Consider the following 21,044-nt stretch of genomic DNA (forward strand, 5'->3'; position numbering starts at 1 on the left):
CTGTCAATTAAACAGAGTAGCAACAATGATAATACATAAGTAGCAACTTCAAAAGGCAACAATACAACATTTTACGACCCACGCCGTCCCCTTTCGAAAAGTGAATCCATTCCGAGTTCCATCTTAAGTAAGGGAACGTCTATGTATTACGTTATCTTTTTATGAAATGGGTAGTTTAGGTTTTCCTATCTTCCTGTGTTAAAATTAACTATCCCTTAATGGTGGGTGGGTACTCAAATCGAGAATTTTTGACGACGTAATATATTCATGGCCTCTTAAACTATAATAAACCCAGAGTAAACTTTACTCTTCACTAACTTAACGTCACTCTGGAAGGGTACTTAATACAGAATTCAGAGTACATTCATTTCTAAAAAGGGCTAAATTATTTTTAATATTGTGGAGACTGCCAAATTATTTATAAAAGGCGATAACATTATTAACCTTTACCGTCAGTCGAAGTGGTACCGCTGCCAAAAGCACTGCGTGACTTGCTTGGTTCATTGTGCGTAAGTATTAAGTTCTTCCGTACTATTGATTTTTTAATAAAATTCATAATTACACCTGATAGCAACCAATTAATATTTTTAACCAATTTAAAATTTTTGAGGTTTTTGACAAAAATACGAATCCCACCAAATTCCGTGAAACCAAGGAAACATTTTCTCCATGAGATGAAGCTCCTCGTAACATTGGCCTTACTCCTCGTCGCCCAATTTCACCTCGTCCCGAGATGCCAAGCAGGTCAGGAGTGCACACAAATATATTTCACTCTTAAAAATAATGTGACCAATTTGAAAAGCAAATGCGCTATGAATTCTATTTGAAGTAAACTATGTATACTAAATTCAGAGTAAAATTGGGGGAAGGTCCATATATATAATTATTTATTATGTAAATATTTATTTGTTTATTATGTTATCAAAATATCTTATGTATAATGTTATCAAAAAACGCACATGTTTAGACCACCCGTTCCCTGTCCCACTCATGATACGTAAAATTTGCGACTTTTAACCACGTTGATGACGAAATATATGGATGTTCCCTTACTCTTTGTCTAGTTAACGTTTCCCTGGATTTGTGTGGTATAGTTTACTTAATAAAAATTCAGAGTACAATGTCTTTACACGTTTCAAAATGTTTACATTACTTTTAAGAGTACACGACTCGATCAAGGTTTACATAATTCACACTGTGAATTTCACAGGTGTCACAGATTTCTCAGAGGCCGCGGAGGTTGAGGAGACAACTGCCGACTTTATTGCAGGATTGAACAAGACTCTGGGTAAGTAAAAGAATTAATTTTTCCTAGACCGAGCTGGATCTTGGGGACAAATTAAGAAAGCCCATGTTAGACATGTTTCTCTCAGATATTCTTAAAACCAAGACTAAGAGGTCACCTAATTCCACACAAACAATAGCAATTTAGTGTGGTATATACTTTCGAACTTTTGCCAAATTGACGGATTTAACAAAGTTTTAATTTGGAAAAAATGGAAAAATGTGAAAGTTTACAAAATTAATATCTCCATTGTTGAAATGTGCCTATTTCATCAAGTTAAAATCTTTTTACATATGTAAATCCGCGAATTCTGGAAAACTGGCCACATTAAATTAATTTACGGAACATAGACACGATATCCCTACATAGACCCCCGCACCCTATCGCGTTACATAACTTATGGACGGCCCCTAAATTCTTTGATTTCTTACGATTAGCCATGGTTTTTAAGAAGATCTGCGAGAAAAATGCCTGCCATGCGCATTGTTAGTTTACAATTTCGTTTTTTGTTCCGCAGAAATAGCGGTTCAGAATTCCATCATGGAAGTAACCAGTGGCGTACGTAATGCCGAATTTGTGTCCAACCTCTTCTTCTCCAACCTCCAGACGGGCACGCATGCCTTGCTCGACACTATTAAAGAGGAAGGGAAGAATAAATTTGGCGGTGAGGACAGCTATAACGCCACGATGCAAAACATGACAATGTAAGTTCGTCGACAACCATACATACATACCTGTTCACCTTCATTCATTTGTGTGATTATAACAGCAGCGAATAAAAATAAATTTCCTGTCATTTGAATGATAGTAAATGAATAATTTTCAAATGAATGACATGAATGAAAATATTTTTCACTCCATTCATTTTTCTCACGATGCTTACCGTATGAATTTATGGGGCGAAGAAAGAATGAAGTGAAGTGAAACGAAACGAAATGAATTTCAAAGAAAATGACTAAATGTGAATTAATATCTTTACTCAGAAATCGTGATGACTGACTTTTGAATGAATGAGAAATATTTATTTTGAACAGGTTCGTAGACAATTTGCTGAACGAAATTCAACTCGTCAAGAACACGACATTCCTCGAGATTCACAAAATTTCGGAAGATTTTGTCTCCAATGTGAAGGAAAGTTTGGGCGTGATTGATCAAATCGCGAAGGATTTGGAAAATTGTCGAGCACCGGTGAATTGTCGCGCACGCGCGGAAGTCAAGGTGCAACAAGCGGAGGATAGCATGTCATTCGCGGCGTATCAAGTGGTAGGACAGATTCGGGATAAATTTGCAAGATCTGAAACAGACGGGAGATTAGTAGCGATTAAAGCGAGTGAGGTGGACAATCAGTTTGAAAGTTTGGAGGATGTACACTCTTAGAAACAAACCTATTCAAATTTTTTTCCTGCTTCCAAAATTCATTCCTTTCGAAAATAAATGTGAATTATTCATTCATTATTCATTCATTCATTCGTCTCATGTATTTAAGATAGGGCTCCTCCTTTGTTCTAGGCAATTTATATAATTTTGCTTACCTTGTTTTTTAAAATTAGTAAATCAGATTAACTAATGTAAAGAAGCATGATAAATTATTTGGATCTACTAAATGTATAAAACGTGCAGCATTTGTATTTCAAAAAGTATTTAAATACTGTATTTTGTATTTTGCAAATAATAATAAAAGTATTTTGAAAATACAAATGTATTTTGACAACAAATTACCGAAGTATTTTGAAAACACAAATGTATTTTGGGCTCTGAGGTGTATTTAGAAAAAAAATGCAATTTGACAATCCCTGCCTATTACACAAAAATCTCAGACCAAAGTTGTGCGAAATGGTTGCAAGAATTGGCAAATTATATTGGCATGCTAAAAATTTAGCAGTTGTCGGCGTGACTCTGCTCAATGGAAAATATCATATGCGAAATACCTACTACTGCCATATATTCTGTCTCAAGCATTCCACGCGCAAAAAACATCAGTAGCAGTTACTTTAGCCAGTTGTACTATTTTTTATTGAATTCCCCATGCAATTGTCTATCAGAAACCATCTTCCGAAATTTTTTGTGATACAAGGTGCTAAAATGACAGATCGGACAAATCGACGTGTTGCAATTTTTCAGAAACATTTTTGCAAACATAAAAATTCGGCATTTTTCAATAGATCATTAAAAATCGGAACTAATTGCAAGATGGTCGACCATACCATAAAATGATCCACTAACATTGGCAGTGTTGATAACCGAAAACCGAGTTGAAGGGAACGGTCAAAAAGGTCACACAAAATCACGAAGGCGCACAAAACCTGAACTCGGCTGAATTCACGCCGGATCCTAAGAAAAATGTCCCTACAAATGAACGGTCCAAGTAAAACTACGTCCCAGGCCCCTAAACTCGACCTTGGACTTATGTTTTTAAGATGTGAAAAGAAACACTTGCTAACTTCACGCCAAGTAAAAATAGGACCCTTGAAAGCCGCGCACTGATCATGCGGTACGCGCTTGAAAAATGGAAATAAATATTTTTCAAAGATAAGTAAACTTTCACAATAGAGGTCATATAAAATTAGCAAAAGCACTTTGTCCACACCCCACCAGTCCATATTATTCATAAATTTTTTTAAAATATTAGTCGGACCCACTATCCAGATTCTGTGATTTTTTTATTCGGCGTAGATTGGATTTGGTCAAAAAAGTGAATTGTCTTCCTCTGGGGGTGAAATTTCTTGTCAAAAAGTATTTTTTGAAGTTATCGAGCGAATGGAAGAACCACTGGACCACACTCTATTAAAAAATAGCTGCTAAGTATTCGAGCAGGGCTCAGGACCTGCTGATAAGGCCAAAATAGTAAAAATGGGGTAAAATTCCAAAATTTCTTACTCCATTTCGGATCAAGAATAAAATGCACTGTCGCCGAACCTCAACCTTCTGGAATACGATATGTGGTCCAAACTGAAGCTAGATACATGTGCTAAACACCACACAAGTTTGGAATCCGAGAAAAAATCTGTCGCTTAGAAATGAGACTAATATTCCTTGGAATGAGTGCGTACCGCGAGTGAGATGTGGATATCTAGACTTTGGGCTATTGTAGCTTCGAAAGGAGGAAATTTTGGAAAGTGCCCGGTATATTTTGTAGGGAATTTAATAGGCTTTCTCATGATATCGTTCGTTTTTTAAAATTCACTAAACTGAGTCCGCTACATTAATTTGTTTAGTGGTCAAAACTTATGGCAGTAGTAGGTAACTTAACGAAACAAGCATGCTGATTAAACATGTCGAGCGAATCGCTTTTAACAAAAAAATTCCAGCACAAAATTTTGACAAATTTTAGCAAACTTGGAAAACTATGTTGAGAATTGACATGCTAAAAATTTCCCAGTTGTCGTCATTCAGGATATACATATGTATATAAATGCAAAATATTCATTACGCCACATTGTTAATTAAATTTATATTTCCAGAATTGCCAACCTAACCTGCCTGGGTAATAATCGAGGAGTCGCAAAATCCTAATCCATTTAATTTACAAGCTTTTTCCAGATTTACCAAAAAATTTCATTTTCAATTATAAATTTCATACGTCATCCTTGCGCAACAACTGAAATCAAACTATGTAGCAATTAAATATCTATCAAGGCATTAATTAATTCTTTATTAAAAGACCTACGCTTTGTTTTAATAAAAAATAAAATAGTCTTAATGTTCTTCACATCCTGTTCAGATTTTTAGGTTGTGTCATTTGGCACATTATTGTTTTTACATATGTAAGTACTTTTTATTTCTCTTCAGCATATCAATCTTTTTAGATTATCATTTTTTTAAATTTCTTATCACATTTTAGATAACACTATAAATAACGTTCAGATAAATAACCTCCTCGGGGTACTAAATATACAGGGTGGTACATATGTATAAATGTCAGGTTAAAATGGAAACTTTTTCAATTAAAAAAATTCGTAAATTTCCAGTGGTTACGGATTTGAAATTGAGATTTTTATTAATTTTTATAAAAAAATGACAAAATCCTGATGACAAAATTCTTAAAATATTGAATTTCACAGGCAACATTTCGGTAACTAATGGAGATTTGCAAATTTTCCCCATTGGCAAATTTTTCATAGTAACCTGACATTTACATAAACCACCCTGTATTTATCCTTAGTTCTATTCTTGAGTCTGATTAAAAAGAGGATTTGTTACCAGCGAAAAAAAAACTCATGTGCCAAACACAGGTGACGTCTTTATTTAAAAAAATGCACATTTTAGTAAGACATTATGTACACTGGCAAATTTTTGGGATGGACATCTCGCCCAATGAAAAATAATTTCGCAAAAGTTAAATAAATATGTATTTCCATTGAGTAAGTATGTATCTAATATACACTTTACTTGCTTTACTAATACTCTCTTAGAAATAAGTTAATGTATCATATAAACTCTGAATTTATTATTACAAGCTTCTCCACTGTTTATAAGTAAATGTAGATTAACAAAAATCATGTAACTCATACCATCATCACTTCAGTTTCTTACTACCTATATCTTAATAGGTCATCATCAATCATTATCACTATGATATGATCACCCATTTATTCATTTAAGGATAAATGGGAAATAGAAAACAAGAAATTCTATATAAATTAATAATTATTTATACTTTACGTATTAAAAATACGGGTATAAATAAACAAGTGGTAGTCACATTAAAGAGATCCCTTAAGCGTTTTCTTGTACAAAGGGATTTGTTATTTGTTCCATCCCTTCGGAAGGACATATTAGGACGACAGAAGTCCCACGGCACACGACCAACCCTAAAGATCTCCTGTCCTCGGTTAATTTCATGGGGTCGTCCGGATCCCTAAGGAATTCCACGGTGTCGTCTAGCACGAGGTTGAGTAGGGGGTCGAAACCCTTCAGCACTCCGGCGGCTTCTCTCCCCCCGGCGAACTTGACTCGCACGTTCTTCTCCAAATATTTCGCCAAGTCAACGATCGACTCCTTTCTCTTCCGCTCCTTTTGATCGCCTCCTCCACCTCCAGCCCCACCTTTGTTTTCTGACGACATGGTGCCTCAACCTTAATAATTTCTAAATATTGAATATGAACGAAAATGAACGTTCAAACGCGTTATATAAACTTTGGTATGATGCTTGGTATGATTCTTAGAAATACGGTATTACAATAGTACCAATCGGTATTCATACATATATGACCCTACCCAAGTGGTATAAATATGTACATTAAAGTAATTTACTTATAATAATAATGAGGATTTATTTCATAAATTTTTATTTCATATTTATTTCTATATAAGCATTCATATAAATATGTTAATCTTACATGCAAAAATATTCTGCACATGTTTATCAACAAAAAATTCTGGAATGAATTGGACGTAAAGTTACATAAGTCATAAGAGAAATTAGTCATTTGCATTAAAAGTGCATAAGGTACATACCTTAGCCTGTATTCCAGCATATTTATTATATTACCAAGAACTTTGATTTATGTATCAACTTATGCATTTATCAACTTAATAAAAACGTCAATCAATCAGACACTCCCAACGTATGCTCACAGATTTGGACCAAACTAGCGTCAATCGATCGCAAATATAATTAGTATGAAATTTGCAAATGTAACTGTCTGCCAATGCGCAGGTTTGGCGGAGATATTTGCATCCAAAGTGGGAAAAATGCGCAGTAAATTTGGGAAATAAAGAATTTGCTAGCCTTGAGGGTGCGTTTTCTCCTCTTTTTACGCAAATATCTAAGCTAAATTTGAGCATTGGCACATACTACCATTTGCTAATTTCATACTAATTATATTTATGAGCGAGTGACGCTAGTTTGGTCCAAATCTGTGAGCATACGTTGGGAGACCTCCATTGTCAGTATACATTTTGCAGTGACCTTGTTCATACATATTTATGCGGAGAAGTAATAAGATTTATCTTTCTACACGGGATACGATTCCATGCACAACTGGTCAACTCGAGTGACGCACCACTCGAAATACTTCTCTGAGGCATGCATACATACCAACACTCTTAATAATCCGGTAAAGTCACGCGGGTAATGATTTCTCGTTAATAAATTTGGTAATTATATTTTACCAGGTAGTAAAAATTCGCTACCAAAATTCGCTACCAATCGCTCGGTAAAACTTTATCACCAAGCCATTACCACACGGTATAAGTTATCATTACCACTTTGGTAGAATTATATACTTGTGCTTTTCGGTAATTAGTTCATTACCAGAATATTTACAATGTAATAATATACGCGATTTCATAATCTAAATATTAGAGTAAACTGCTATGTTCAGAGATATTTATTTACGCCAGATCTGAATACGAACATATTATGCTGTCAATAAAAATTATTATTAAAGTAAGGTATGATTATTTAGTGTGCAAGGATTAATTTCCAAGCAGACCGGATCTACACAACATTTCCAAGTAAGACTTAAACCAGCCTTTGTCAATTAAGTAAGCCATAAATACGAGATAAATTTTTTCCAGTTGGACATTACTAATTTCTCAATGATGGAGTCTGCGTCGTATTTTATCCTCCTAATATTTTTAGGAGGTTGGCTAAAATCGTGTAACCTGGTGAGTTGAATAAATAACGAATAAAATAAGATTTATTTCATGAATTTTTTAAGTAAAAAAAACACAAATAGGCGAATTATATATTAAAATTCAAAACCATATTCGGTTTTCCAGCTTCATTTTATTTATTAATTACGATCGCAAAATTTTATCAAGTCGCATGCGCATTAACACAACCCTTCCGTGCTCACCGTTTTGACTGGACACGTGTTTCATTGTTTCAGGTGGAAGGAGCGGTTCCTAGTGGGGAAGAACTGTTTCGAAGCAACGTTAATAATATTTTGGAACGCGTGAGAATTTATTTATAATTTTCGATTTCAAATTTTAAATTTAAATTTCAAATTTTTTTTACTCAAGATAACATAATTTCGTTCGTTACCCAGTTAACCGTACAGTTGTCAAACATGCCTACGAAGGATGACCTTGCCGCTATGGAGGCTAGATTTACCCAGCATTTAGAAAGTCTGAAAATTCAGATTAAAAATCTGGTCAGGTCCGGCAAGGAGGAAGGCAGCAATCACAAGGACGAAACTAAAAACCATAGAGGCCGGAGATCAATGGACGTGCGTAAATTGTTAATTCACATTAATACTCAAAATGCATGTATCAGCCATGTTTCGCACGGATCTTCTTGAAACCAGCACTATGATAGCAAAGAACTAGGCACAAACAACAATTAGTGTGACACTTGAGCACTTCTGCAGAATTCGCAAAATGGCGAAGGTTTTAAGGAGGCAAAAAATCGTATTTTCACCATGCGAAACTACTTATATGGAGTTAACCTTTCCGCTTTCCGATTTTTTCCTGCACTTCTCTTCATAAGGTCATCGGTTTCCGTCTTTCTTTCAAAATTGATTTTATTAATTTCCCAACCAAGTTCTAGCCCGATTTTTCATCTGTGACTCTGTGACGACAAGTGGAAATTATTTTTTTAAATTTTAAATTGGTTGAGAATAGAGGATACGTGAAAGAAAGAAATTTTAAAAATTGAATCCACTGTTCTAATGCAGTTTTGAAAATAATTTCCACTGATAAGGAGTTAGTTAAATTCATTTCAGATATTAGAAAGTGTTAAAAAATTGTTTAAAAGCCAAAGATAAAAAACCTAATGAGAAGTTGGTTGGGAAATTAACAAATTAAGTTTTGCAGGAAAGGTGAAAACTGATGACCTGGTGAAAAGAAGCGCAGAATGGATAGTGGAGAGGTGAACTCCGAATAGTTTTGCATGGTGAAAATAAGATTTTTTGCCAACTTAAAACCTTCGCCATTTTGCAAATTCGACAGAAGTGCTCAAGTGTCACACCAATTGTTGTTTGTGTTTAGTTCTTTGATATTTTAGTGCTGGTTTCAAGAAGGTCCGTGCGAAACATGTCGGACATGTACATTGTCGCTTTAGTATCACGATGTTAACTATTCTGCTATTGTTAAACTCGGTACGATTAAGGGAATGTGCGGGCGTGAAATTCGGTGTTTTTATGACGACATATTTGGGTGTGACTTAAATGGATATTTGTAACTCTTGCAACTAGAAGAAGTTACAAGTTTGTATCTAATTGGGGTCCCCAGAAGTTTAATTGCAAATAACTCTTCAATATTTCAGGTTCCAGACGAAGCTGATTACCGGTCGCACATACTAGCATGCGAAGTTCGAAAGGTGGCCGTAATTTTGTATTTAATAAAATTTATTCCAGTTTATGTTAATCGACCTTAGATCTAGAAACATAGTCTAATACTGGAAACAATTATATTGCTATCGCTTAAATTTTAGAGCATCTGATTTGCAAATCTGAATTTTAATTTGATGTACTAGTAGTTTTTGCGTAGTGAAACTTCAACGCAGTAAGTGATGGCTGTTCATATTTTCCAGTCTTCATTTAACGAGAGCTGCAAATTTATGGAGCAACTTTTAACCCTTCAAAGGGACCAGATCACAACTTTGGAGGAGATAAGGAACACAAGTTCCAACTTATCTGAAGGGGTAGTTACCATCTTGACGGAGGTTGAAAGTTTGAAGTACCATATCAACAATGTACTTAAGAGGGCAACGACCTTAACAACAGCTAGCTGAAGTTGTTCAATTTCAAGAAATATAACACTTTATGATACAAACATTTGCCAGACTTTGTCGGACTTTTACAAGGAACCAGTGAAGTCCTGCGGCAATGACAGCAGCCTTACTAATTCAATATTTCGGAATCAACAAGTAATTTATTGATTATATCTTGTACTTGTGTTGAATTTTTGTTTTGTATGCTATGTACTTGCGAGGTTAGTGAATATTTTCCAACAAACATCTTTGCAAATAGTTAACCTGCGACAAGGAGTGGATCATAATTCAGCGAAGAGGAACCCCAACCCCTCCAGGGATGGACAGGACCAATTTCGAAAGAAGTTGGATTGACTACGAGAATGGGTTTGGCAGCCTTGAAGGGGATTTTTGGCTAGGTTACACCAATTTAATTATGCAAATTGTGTAAAATTATTCAAATTCGTGTTTAATCGTAAACCAGGCTTGAAAACTATCCACGACCTCACAGAGGAGGGATATACACAGTTGCTGGTGGATCTAAAAGACTGGGCTGGAGAGAAGAAGTACGCGATGTATAACGTCTTCCAAGTCGCGGGTACCCAAGATAAGTACAGACTAAAAGTTGCTGGGTACACTGGAACGGCAGGTGATTGATTTTCTGCTCGTAGAATATTCAAAAATTCTGGATTTGCATACCAAAGAGAAGAAGGTTCAATACCAGTAGTAATGTTTGCCGAGGAATTGTGGCCTGCCCTTTTCGAAAATTTGTCAGCAGGTCCCATATACGGCTTGATATGAGGTGTTCCTGGGTTATTAAAATTGCAGGTGCCCGCTGACCCAATTTCAGAAGGGCCAGCGTGACGGGACATATGTAACCATGTCGGGTTGCTATGACAGTGAAGTTAATCACCACCAACATAAAACTAAACGGTTGGAGAACAAGATCAGATTCATATTTTGTTTCTCTACAGCTCGCATCGAGTGTTTTTGGAAATTCGAGCAATTTTTTTGATAAATTATTTTTAATTAGCACACACGGATTTCACCCCTTCGTTACTTGAGTTTTCAGTCGTACACTCTAAGAAATCCGGTAACTAAGTTATTACCAGGCGGAGTATCTATGTGACTCTACCGCATCGTAATTTATTTATTATTAAGTGGTTGACATTTTGTTACCAAACCGGTAATAATCCCGGTGGCGAAATTTGAAAACATTACCAGTTGGTAACTAATTTTATACCATCCAATAGTAAATTAATTACCATGCAGTAGAGTCACATATATACTCCGCCTGGTAATAACTTAGTTACCGAATTTCTTAGAGTGTATATTTTTATGGGCTAAACGTTTCTGGTCATTATAACAAAAGAACGTACTGAAGATTTAGTGCTCCAGCAAGAAAGCGTGCAAAAATCTTAAATAGATGCCATAAAATATGAATTAATAATAGATTAATAATAATTAGTAATGGATTAAAATAATTGGGCAACGAAATATGTCATCATTTATTGGTGTGACCCCTCCTTCTGGGGTCCAAAACATTCTGTAGCCAATTTAGGTGCTCAAAATATGAGAAGGTGTCAAAAATGGGAATCTTTTCTAGGCTGGTCAGATAATTATTCGCCTGCATATATGTACATATAAAATTATGTACACAAACCCGAACACATCCTTCCCATATACATACATTAGTTACGTCTTACTTACATTCTGTATTTTGCAGGCGATGCCGTAGATTATCATAATGGCTACCAGTTCAGTACAACTGACAATGACAACGATGGATACGGACACATTAATTGTGCCCAGCAGCACCGCGGTGGCTGGTGGTATAAGACTTGCGCTTTTGTGCGTAAATTCATCACTATCCATTAAACCAGTGCCAGTTTCTTGAGCAGAATTTACTTGTATTCTTCATAGGCCGATCTGAACTCGATATATCATAATTCGAGCACCCTGGAAAAAGGTTGGATTGGAGTGATGTGGTTCCCTTGGAAGGGTGAGGATTATTCCTTGAAAACTGCCGAAATGAAGATTCGCAAGACACCCCAACTTATCTAAGCCTTCCCGACCGGGATTTCTAACAACTTAACTTAAAAAATTAATGTTTTCTCGAAAAGTATCCATCGTCAATAAATTCGAAACCGGGCAAGTGTTTGAGCTGCACTTCCATAAAGTTTAACCCTGCAATTATTTACATTGAAAAAATTCTAAGCTTTGACGTCATTTAACGTAACGCGGGAATTGCAATTATTTTGAAAAATTCTACAATTTGACAATCCACCAGCCAAACTCATTTCAGTTTTAAAACACTTGTCCAAATATTTACATACACCGTAAATACTCGACTTCTTATTACCGGGGCTAAAATGTAAAATTGAGTTACACACACCCGGCTAAAATTTCGAAATCTTGGTCTCTAGACCCAGCTACATATATTTGGAGACGACGGTCTGTAATTAGAAGACAGCTGTAAATAGAGATTTTACGATCAATTTAGAAACTATTTACATATTTATAGTCATATTTGATAATGGGATTTAGAGGTAGGTCAAAATTATTTCGGTGGGCACACAACGTAGATATGACAAAAATGCTGGCAAATTTAAATACGATCGGTTTTCTTATTCATTTGTCGTAAGATGCGACCAAACTTACAATTAGACCCACGGAACTTTGCATCACTTTACTATACCTCACTAAATTTGTCAGGGATTTATGTAGTCACACGCTATGTGCTCACCGTAATAAATACCTGATATATTTATACATAAATCAGGGTTCGGAAAAACCCAGGGTTTTAATCAAAAATTATAAAACCCATGGGTTTTAATTGGTTTTACCATGTTAATTGGGTTTTATTTGGGTTTTAATGGGTTTTAATGGGTTTTACAGGGTTTAAATGGGTTTTATTAGTTTTAAGTAATAAACTTAACAAAAATAATTCGGAATTTGTATTTATTCAGAAATTATTTATGTTTTATAACACTTCAAATCTGTGATGCTAAAGGATGGAATCAATTGTTGATGTGTTCCAGATTTTCATCTATTAGAATAGTAATGAAAAAAACTGCTTTAGTGAATTGAGATAGCGTCTTCTAACGTATAGGAGATGTGTTTAACTTTTAGAATGTAGTTCTAAGGTAAAACTCAATTAAAACCCAATAAAACCCATTAAAACCCTAATAAAACCCACTTAACATGGTAAAACCCAGTGGGTTTTATTCATTTACAACCCATTAAAACCCAATAAAACCCAATAAAACCAACCCAGTAAAACCCAGGTCGGAATACCCTGACATAAATGTTGATTGAATGAATAATGAATTGATATTTGTTTCTGAAATTTTTAAATTAAATTAATCTTGTATGAAGAAATATTTTTTTAACAACTCTAGTTAGTGCATATTCAGATTAATTGTGAAAACTGGTAACTGAAATTTGACCCATCTCGGATACATGTGTGCACTTAAATCGAGCGGACCGTATCAAAACTTTATTTCAGAGTCGAGAAATTTCATGAAACCTTTATTTCATTCAAAAACTGATCATTTAAGCGAAGGGAAAGTTCATAAAATATGTTTCGCAGCTTAAGCAAAGCTGGCTATTACGTTAAGGCATTAAATTTTACCGACTCTTAAATATAGGTAAACTGTCTCATAAATAATATTCGAGTTGCCTACATGGAAAACGTCTCTTAATACAAAAAAATGTCTCATTAGTATTTACATTCGTCTCATAATTGGATAATTCTTTCTAAACCATTTCTTATCTTTTTCCTTTTTTAAAGTGCCATATACGATGCCTGATTGCAGGCCAATCACACGATACACACAAAATACTCATGGTTTGTACCGAGATATTACTAGTTTTCCTCGCATTTTTAAATGTTTTAATTAAAATGACGTCCCAAGTACTTCTGGTTGAATCTGACAACTCATAGGGATTCAAAACGTCCTTCTGAATCCCTATGGGACAACGGCAGAGGATTTAATTGTAAAAAAAGTCTCAAGTTGTAAGCTATTTGGCATCAATGCGCAAAATGGAAGGGCAGAAAATAATATCATTAGGAGGTCAACAAGCAGAGGCTAACAAATACGGAGCATGGATGAGCCATACGTAATTAATTCCGAGTTTGACCTCGAAAAAAATTTTGAGTGGTTTGGAGTATTTGTATCCACAAGCCATACGTAATTATTCTCCCAGAATTCTAATAGCAGATGCAGCAGAATCAATCACTAACGAATTTCGGACAGTTTTCGGACCTAATCTGATAAAATCAGAGAAAATCAGATAAAAATATGAAATAAAAGCTGTTTTTTATCAAACTTTTTAAGAGTTAGTTATAAATTTATATGAGACTAGCAAAATAATATTAGGAGACATTTTTATGTAGACATTTCATATAGTTTTTATGAGACGTTTCATCGATATTTATGAGACGCGTTAATTGCATGCCTAAGATATACGCTTAATCACTTCACGGTCTCCATTATTCCGTATTTAAGTATCAATTCTTAAACAAAAACAAATTCGAAAACTGACTGTTTACAAAGGAGCTGAAAACACTTAAAGATCAATACCAGTAAAGAAATTTTACTTTTAAGGTTAAGATTTTTAAACATTTTCCACACTTACAATTTTGTCACGTTAAGAGTGGAAAGCAAAATATCATAAGCAAGTAATAATTTGGCTGTAAATATTCAAGAATAATAAATGCCAATGAATATCCCGTGAAAATATATTGGTGTTGTTTCATGCTGGTTAAAATATGCCAATGCTGCGACTGGTTTGATACATAAACTCTAAGAAATTTTATTACCACGCGGTAAACATATACATATGACTACCGTGCTGGTATATACTACCATTACTACGCAGCAACATCCCTATTTTGGCATGATATTAAATACTGCCTTGCCGCGGTGGTGCACAAAATAAGACTCTCAAGTTACCAGGCGGCACTTGGTGGAAGATATGGTAATAGAGCGTTACCATACTACTGCACCGCTGCTGGTAATACCTAATCTTACCACACAGGCGGTAATATCCAGTATTAAGAATTTATTACCGGATTTTTTACAGTGTAAATGGAAAGGTTGGAAATGCAGCCCCATTCAGTAGTCTCGATATTTGAAAACAACCCTGCGTGGCCAGGTTATTTTTACTTTGAACCTTGAATTTTCGACCTTTTCATACATACTTCTTTTGCCTTCTTTTGGCTAGGCAGTTAGGCAGCAAATCGGTCATATTTTTAGCTTCATACATACACTGTCATTCAACCAGTTTAGCACAACCAAGCGGGGAAACAACTAGTAAACGATCCACCAAATTCCGTACATTTTCGCAGACGAGATGAAGCTCCTCGTTACATTGGGGATTTTCCTAGCCGCCCAATTTCACCCGCTCCCGGGATGTCAGGCAGGTCAGGAATGAATATCTTTTAAAATTAAATAATGTTACCCGTTTGAGTAGTTATCTAAACTTTTCTCTTTATCAACTTAACGTTACTCTGGATTTAGAATGTTTTACTCAATTTAGAATCTAGAGAAAATTTTTTATGGCTCAAAAGGGTAACATTATTTTTTAAGAGGGCATGAGAAGATTAAATACTCTTAATAATCCGGTAAAGTCAGGCAGGTAATGATTTCTTGGTAATCAATTTGGGAATAATATTTTACCAGGTAGTAAAAATTCGTTACCATGATGGTAAAACTTTGTTCCCAAGCCATTGCCTTGCGGTACATCTTATCACTACCACTTTGGTAGTGTCAAATACTTGTGCTTTTCGGTAATGTTTATTACCAGATTATTTACAGTGTATGTAATTACGTAACTCATACTTAATGAATCATAATTTTCATACTTTTCACAGTCGCCATGCCTAACGTGAAGGTGGAAGACTTCATCGCAGAATTAAACACGACCCTGGGTATGTAAATATGTAATTATGTAAAGAAATTTATTTTTTTAAAAAAAGGTTAAATTTTTGGGAATGCCCATACGTACCTATGTATATTAGGTCATCAAAAAACTCTAATTTTAACATCACGCACCCCTTACATACACTCTTAGAAATGGGGTTACGATTATAACCTAAAAGTATGTAAACGTAAATAGGTGACACTAATGCCGTGGTTATAAATTTGTCATCGAGTGGTTACAATTGTCACCGACTAATTATAAAGTTTTACCGACTTGGTATTCAATTATCATCAGAGCTAATAAATTTATAACTAGTTGGTGACAAATTCATAACCACGGTGGTAGAGTCATATACATACATATGTTTACTTTTTGGTTATAATTGTAACCCCATTTCTAAGAGTGTATCCTTCTCATGTTAAATAAGCTTACCAAAACCACCCACATTTTCGACGACGTAATATATGATGGTTCCCTTAATCCCATTTTTGCTCCGCAGTTAATGCTGCCACAAAGGCGGTCAAGGAGGTGACCTCTGCCGCAGAAAGTTTCGATTTTTTGTTTCGTTTGTCCACCTATTCCTCCGCCAAACTCGTCCACAAATTGCTCGCAGCCGTGCAGGAAGACGCGAAGAAGAGACATGGCTCCTTGTCGGACAGCTATAACGCCATGATGCAAAATTTGACCAAGTTCGTAACAATCGTATGTATTTACCTGCTCACCTTCATTCATTTGGGTGATCATGATATTGCATGAAACTGAACAACAATGAATTTCCTGTCGTTTGAATTATAATAAATGAACCATCTTGTCATTTCAAATGACTGAAAGGATTTATCACTCCATTCATTTTTCACCCTATGCATACCGTGTGAAGTGAAGTCTAATGAAATGATATGAATCATATGAATAATGAAGTCTAATGAAATGATATGAATTATATGAATAATGAAGTCTAATGAAATGATATGAATTATATGAATAATGAAGTCTAATGAAATGATATGAATTATGTATATGAATAATGAAGTCTAATGAAATGATATGAATTATGTATATGAATAATGAAGTCTAATGAAATAAATGAACTTGCAAAAAAATGACTGAATGTGGGTGAACATCTTGAACCGGCAATTTTGAAGGACAAATTCTGACCGACTTTTGAATGAAAATATTTGTTGTGAACAGGTTCACCGACGATGTGCTGCACGACACGCACCTCGTCAAGAACACGGCGCTTCTGGAAATTCGTAACATTTCGGAAGAATTTCCCTCCAGTTTAAATGAAAGTCTGCACGTAATTTATGAAGTTGCGAAAGACTTGGAAAACTGCGTGGCTCCGGTGAGTTGGGCTCGGGCGGAAGTCAATGTGGTTACAATTGTCACCGACTCATTATAAAGTGTCACCGACTTGGTATTAAATTGTCAACAGAGTTGATAAATTTATAACCAGCTGGTGACAAATTCATAACCACGGCGGTAGAGTTATATACGTTTGCTTTATGGTTATAATCGTAACCCGATTCCGAAGAGTGTTCGTGGCCACGTTAAATATTTTTATTTTTAATCCTTTTTCAACCTCCTCATACTTTAACATTTCCGTGAAAAGGGCTTATTTTCATGGGCTTAACCGTGCCGGGGATAGTGATTTTCTAAAAAAATGTTGTTAAGGGCCCATTTTTGTAGAGAATAGAAAACGGATCGGCAAATATGTGGCGGATAGGTTTCTCCGCAGAATTACACATCCATTTTCCATTCATTCCAAAAATTGGCCCTAAACATCATCCTTAAGAAATTATTTTTGTGCCTGAGTCCCAGGAAGCCTTAAAGCTGTCCTGGGGTTTTACCTGTAAAAGGGTCGCATTTATGTTTGTCTGCATGTGAAAGTATCCCGTCAACAAACCAGTGTAACACGACCATTCCGAGAGGCAACACGTATCGTAAATATGATAAAAAAGTGACTTCCGTACAAGGAAACATTTTTATCAAGAACAAGATGAAGCTTCTCGTAACCTTTGTCGTTCTTCTCGTCGCCCAGACCTCGAGAGGTCAAGCAGGTCAGAAAAAATATCTTTAAAGGGCATCCCAAAAGTAAGGTGCAGCTCGGTCAACCATTGATTTTAAGGGTACGGGCGGAAAAAAATTGATCAGAGATAAGTCATATTTTAGGTAGTGTCATGTAGATTAAGACAACTGATTTCAGATTTCATCAAAAAATCTTGTCAATGCATTACACGAGCCGGAATCCAAAAATTTGGAAGTGTCGATTTTCACTCGCACGAAAATTCATATCGGTGTGATTAGAAAAAGACGATTGATTACTTCGCCAGGCAAGAAAAACGTAGATTCGTTGTCGACCTAATAATTACAAGATGTGAGCTTGCCGGTGACATGAATTGCAAAAAAATATCAGGTCAGGCGGTTATCCAGTCAACGAAATGAAATGTCGAGAAAATTAGGATGTTCTTAAAGAAGCGTCCCGCAATTCCATGATTGCCGTATCCACAACACAAAACATATCGAACTCAACGATACGTCGAATTAAACTTCACGTCTTAGGCATGAAAGAGTGTGTAAAGCAATCGGCAAAGAAAAATGTATGGACCCAGCACCATCAAGCTAAAACAGCATGCAGAAAAATTTCCAAAAAAGGGTTGAGCAAACTCGTGGTTATTTATGATGAAATCTAAGTGACCACTGACCCTGATAATGTTCCCGATCGTACATATTTTCAAGCAACTACTCCAGTAGATGCAAAATGCGAAGATAGACTAAAGCCAAAGACAATGTTTCAAAAGAAAACCTTGGTTATTCATTCCCCCGAAAACATTGGATGCGATACACAAAAACCAAACAACGTTAATAATGTACCTCAAACACGTGGTATCGAGAACTTCTGGGCCAATTGTCGAAGACAATGTTCTAAACGAGAGAAAAAGTTTGCAATCGTTCGTAGATTTCGAAAGGTTGGAGCAAAATCGCAAAGGACATTTAGGAAAAACCGTGAAAACGACCCTTCGGCGGAGCTCGGAAGAACCTAATATCTCTAAGTTACAATGGGATAGGAAATTGGTTTAACGATAAAACTAACACATACAGATCCTAAGCTTTTGTGTAAATTTAGTTTCTTCGAACAAAATTGAATTACAACAAAATGAGGGCGGTTTTTCCATCTGCACTTTACATATGGGATGCCCTTTAAATGCTATGTACAATCTTAAAAATAATACTATTCTGAAAAGTAACCGCAGTTTGAATTCTAAATCCATACACTGTAAATAATCTGGTAATAAACATTACCGATAAGCACAAATATATGACTCTACCAAAGTGGTAATGATAAGTTGTAACGTCGTAATGGCTTGGTAATAAAGTTTTAACATCATGGTAACGAATTTTTACTACGTGGTAAACTATTATTACTAAATTTATCACCGAGAAATCATTACCTGCGGGACTTTACCGGGTTATTAAGAGTGAAATACGTTACTCTGGATTAGTTATTTGTAATTTAGAATCCAGAGTGCATTTACTTTTCATAAGTTTAACATTATTCTTAGGAGTGCACTACAATATCAATACATATGTATAATAACTATGTATGTAAATATTTAATTTATAATTAATGCACTAATGCACAATATTCATAAATTTCCTAGCTCCCGCCGAAGTAACCGAAGTGAAATTGGCATACTTTATCGCAGCTTTGAACATGACTCTTCGTAAGTAATTATGTAAAATAATTAATAAGCTTAGCACGAGTAAGATACATCCGCGCCATCCACGCAACTTTTCCATGAAGTAATACATGGACGTTCCCTACGACCCGAGCTAGAAGGTCATCCATATATTACGTCAAAGAAAATTCCCGATTTTAGCAACCCACTCAACGAATACGTTGAGGGATAGAGAATTTTACCATGAGAATGACCAGAACCAGCCACCTAGTAAAATCATGACGTAAAATATGGACGTTCCCTAATCCCGTTTTTTTTCTCCGCAGTTAATACAGCTCGGTTTGCTATCATGGACGTGGACGCGGTCACATACAAGGCTCATCTTTTTTCCACCTCCAGCTACCCCAAACTCGAGAAAAGCATCCACACCATGCTCGAGACCGTGGAGGAGGACGCGAAGAAAAGAAGTGGCGAGTTGTCCGAGAGCTATAACGCCACGATGCGAAACATGACAAAGTTCGTGGAAAATCTAACCTGTTCGTCTTCATTCATTTGAGTAGTCATGAATGAAAATGAATTTCATTTCGTGTCATGATAAATTATCATTAAAATTAAATGACGGAATTTTTCATTGAAAATCACTCCATTCATTTTTTATTCACTCTATGTTTAACGTATTGGGCGAAGTAAGAATTTAGTCGAGAGAAATTAATTTTAAAGAAAATGAATGAATATATTTGTTTCGAACAGGCTTGCCGACAATATGCTGCACGACATGCGACTCGTCAGGAATTCTACGCTCCTCGAAATTCAAAAAATTTCTGAAGAATTTGCCTCCACTTTGAAAGAAAATCTGGGCGTGATGGATCAAGTTGCGGAATACTTGGAAAACTGCGAGGCTCTGGAGAATTGTCGGGCTCGGGCGGAACTCAAGGTTCAAAAAGCTTCGGATAGCATCTCATACTCCGGGTATTTAACGGTGGGTCGGATTCGGGACAAACTCGCAAACTCGGAAACAGACTAGGGGATTCAACACCGGTTTTTCAAAACCGGAAAAACCGGAGAAAACCCGGTTTTCGGTCAAACCGAAAACCGGTTTTACAAATTCTAAAAACCGAATTTTCGCCAAAATTTAAAATTTTTCAACGTCAAAACGTTTAGTTTTCGATTTTGACGCTTTTTAAACAGAATTGATAACATTCATGCTTAAAAATAAGGCCTGTAACTATTTTGAAAAACTATTTGACAATTTTTAACAGAATTTTGCTAGTTCTTTGGATTTTACGCAATTTAAAAAGTTGCAAAAAGAATCATCAAAATGAAAAGCAATGAATTTGAAAAACTAAATAAATTATTAACGAGGGGTCGTGGGTTCGTATCCCACTGTAATAACCACTTTATAAGCTCTTAGTGATTCCGTATTTCATTCATAAATTAACACTCGAAACTTCAAATTGCCATTTACATAAATTATATTTTCGAATAAGCGTCGAACATCGTAAGTATGGTTACACGT

General features: G+C 35.5%; 5 protein-coding genes across 5 annotated transcripts; 4 read left to right on the plus strand and 1 right to left on the minus strand.

Annotated features, from left to right (window-relative positions):
* Positions 1-253: 253 nt before the first annotated feature.
* On the plus strand, positions 254-2,925 carry LOC110860941. The gene is made up of 5 exons (XM_022110055.2): positions 254-509; positions 611-744; positions 1,211-1,288; positions 1,803-1,989; positions 2,320-2,925. The coding sequence occupies exons 2-5, from the start codon at positions 675-677 to the stop codon at positions 2,660-2,662; spliced, it is 678 nt and encodes a 225-aa protein (XP_021965747.1). The 5' UTR covers positions 254-509; positions 611-674; the 3' UTR covers positions 2,663-2,925.
* A 3,076-nt stretch (positions 2,926-6,001) lies between these two features.
* Positions 6,002-6,406, minus strand: LOC110860965 (U6 snRNA-associated Sm-like protein LSm7). Its single transcript, XM_022110087.2, has one exon. The coding sequence runs from the start codon at positions 6,347-6,349 to the stop codon at positions 6,002-6,004; it is 348 nt and encodes a 115-aa protein (XP_021965779.1). The 5' UTR covers positions 6,350-6,406.
* Positions 6,407-7,797: 1,391 nt separating this feature from the next.
* On the plus strand, positions 7,798-12,108 carry LOC110860970 (angiopoietin-related protein 7). The gene is made up of 10 exons (XM_022110092.2): positions 7,798-7,897; positions 8,122-8,187; positions 8,281-8,460; positions 9,498-9,551; positions 9,765-9,926; positions 10,017-10,100; positions 10,204-10,342; positions 10,408-10,572; positions 11,650-11,774; positions 11,847-12,108. Exons 1-10 carry the CDS (start codon positions 7,829-7,831, stop codon positions 11,985-11,987), a joined length of 1,185 nt encoding a protein of 394 aa, XP_021965784.2. The 5' UTR covers positions 7,798-7,828; the 3' UTR covers positions 11,988-12,108.
* A 3,090-nt stretch (positions 12,109-15,198) lies between these two features.
* LOC118439453 lies at positions 15,199-16,672 on the plus strand. Its single transcript, XM_035860764.1, has 3 exons — positions 15,199-15,351; positions 15,802-15,858; positions 16,351-16,672. Exons 1-3 carry the CDS (start codon positions 15,282-15,284, stop codon positions 16,605-16,607), a joined length of 384 nt encoding a protein of 127 aa, XP_035716657.1. The 5' UTR covers positions 15,199-15,281; the 3' UTR covers positions 16,608-16,672.
* Positions 16,673-17,774: 1,102 nt separating this feature from the next.
* LOC118439457 lies at positions 17,775-20,777 on the plus strand. Its single transcript, XM_035860777.1, has 4 exons — positions 17,775-17,908; positions 19,511-19,573; positions 19,855-20,044; positions 20,279-20,777. Exons 1-4 carry the CDS (start codon positions 17,848-17,850, stop codon positions 20,550-20,552), a joined length of 588 nt encoding a protein of 195 aa, XP_035716670.1. The 5' UTR covers positions 17,775-17,847; the 3' UTR covers positions 20,553-20,777.
* The last annotated feature ends 267 nt before the right edge of the window (positions 20,778-21,044 follow it).

The sequence above is a fragment of the Folsomia candida genome, unplaced genomic scaffold (genome assembly GCF_002217175.1).
Source record: "Folsomia candida strain VU population unplaced genomic scaffold, ASM221717v1 Fcan01_Sc036, whole genome shotgun sequence".
NCBI classification, from domain to species: Eukaryota; Metazoa; Arthropoda; class Collembola; order Entomobryomorpha; family Isotomidae; genus Folsomia; species Folsomia candida.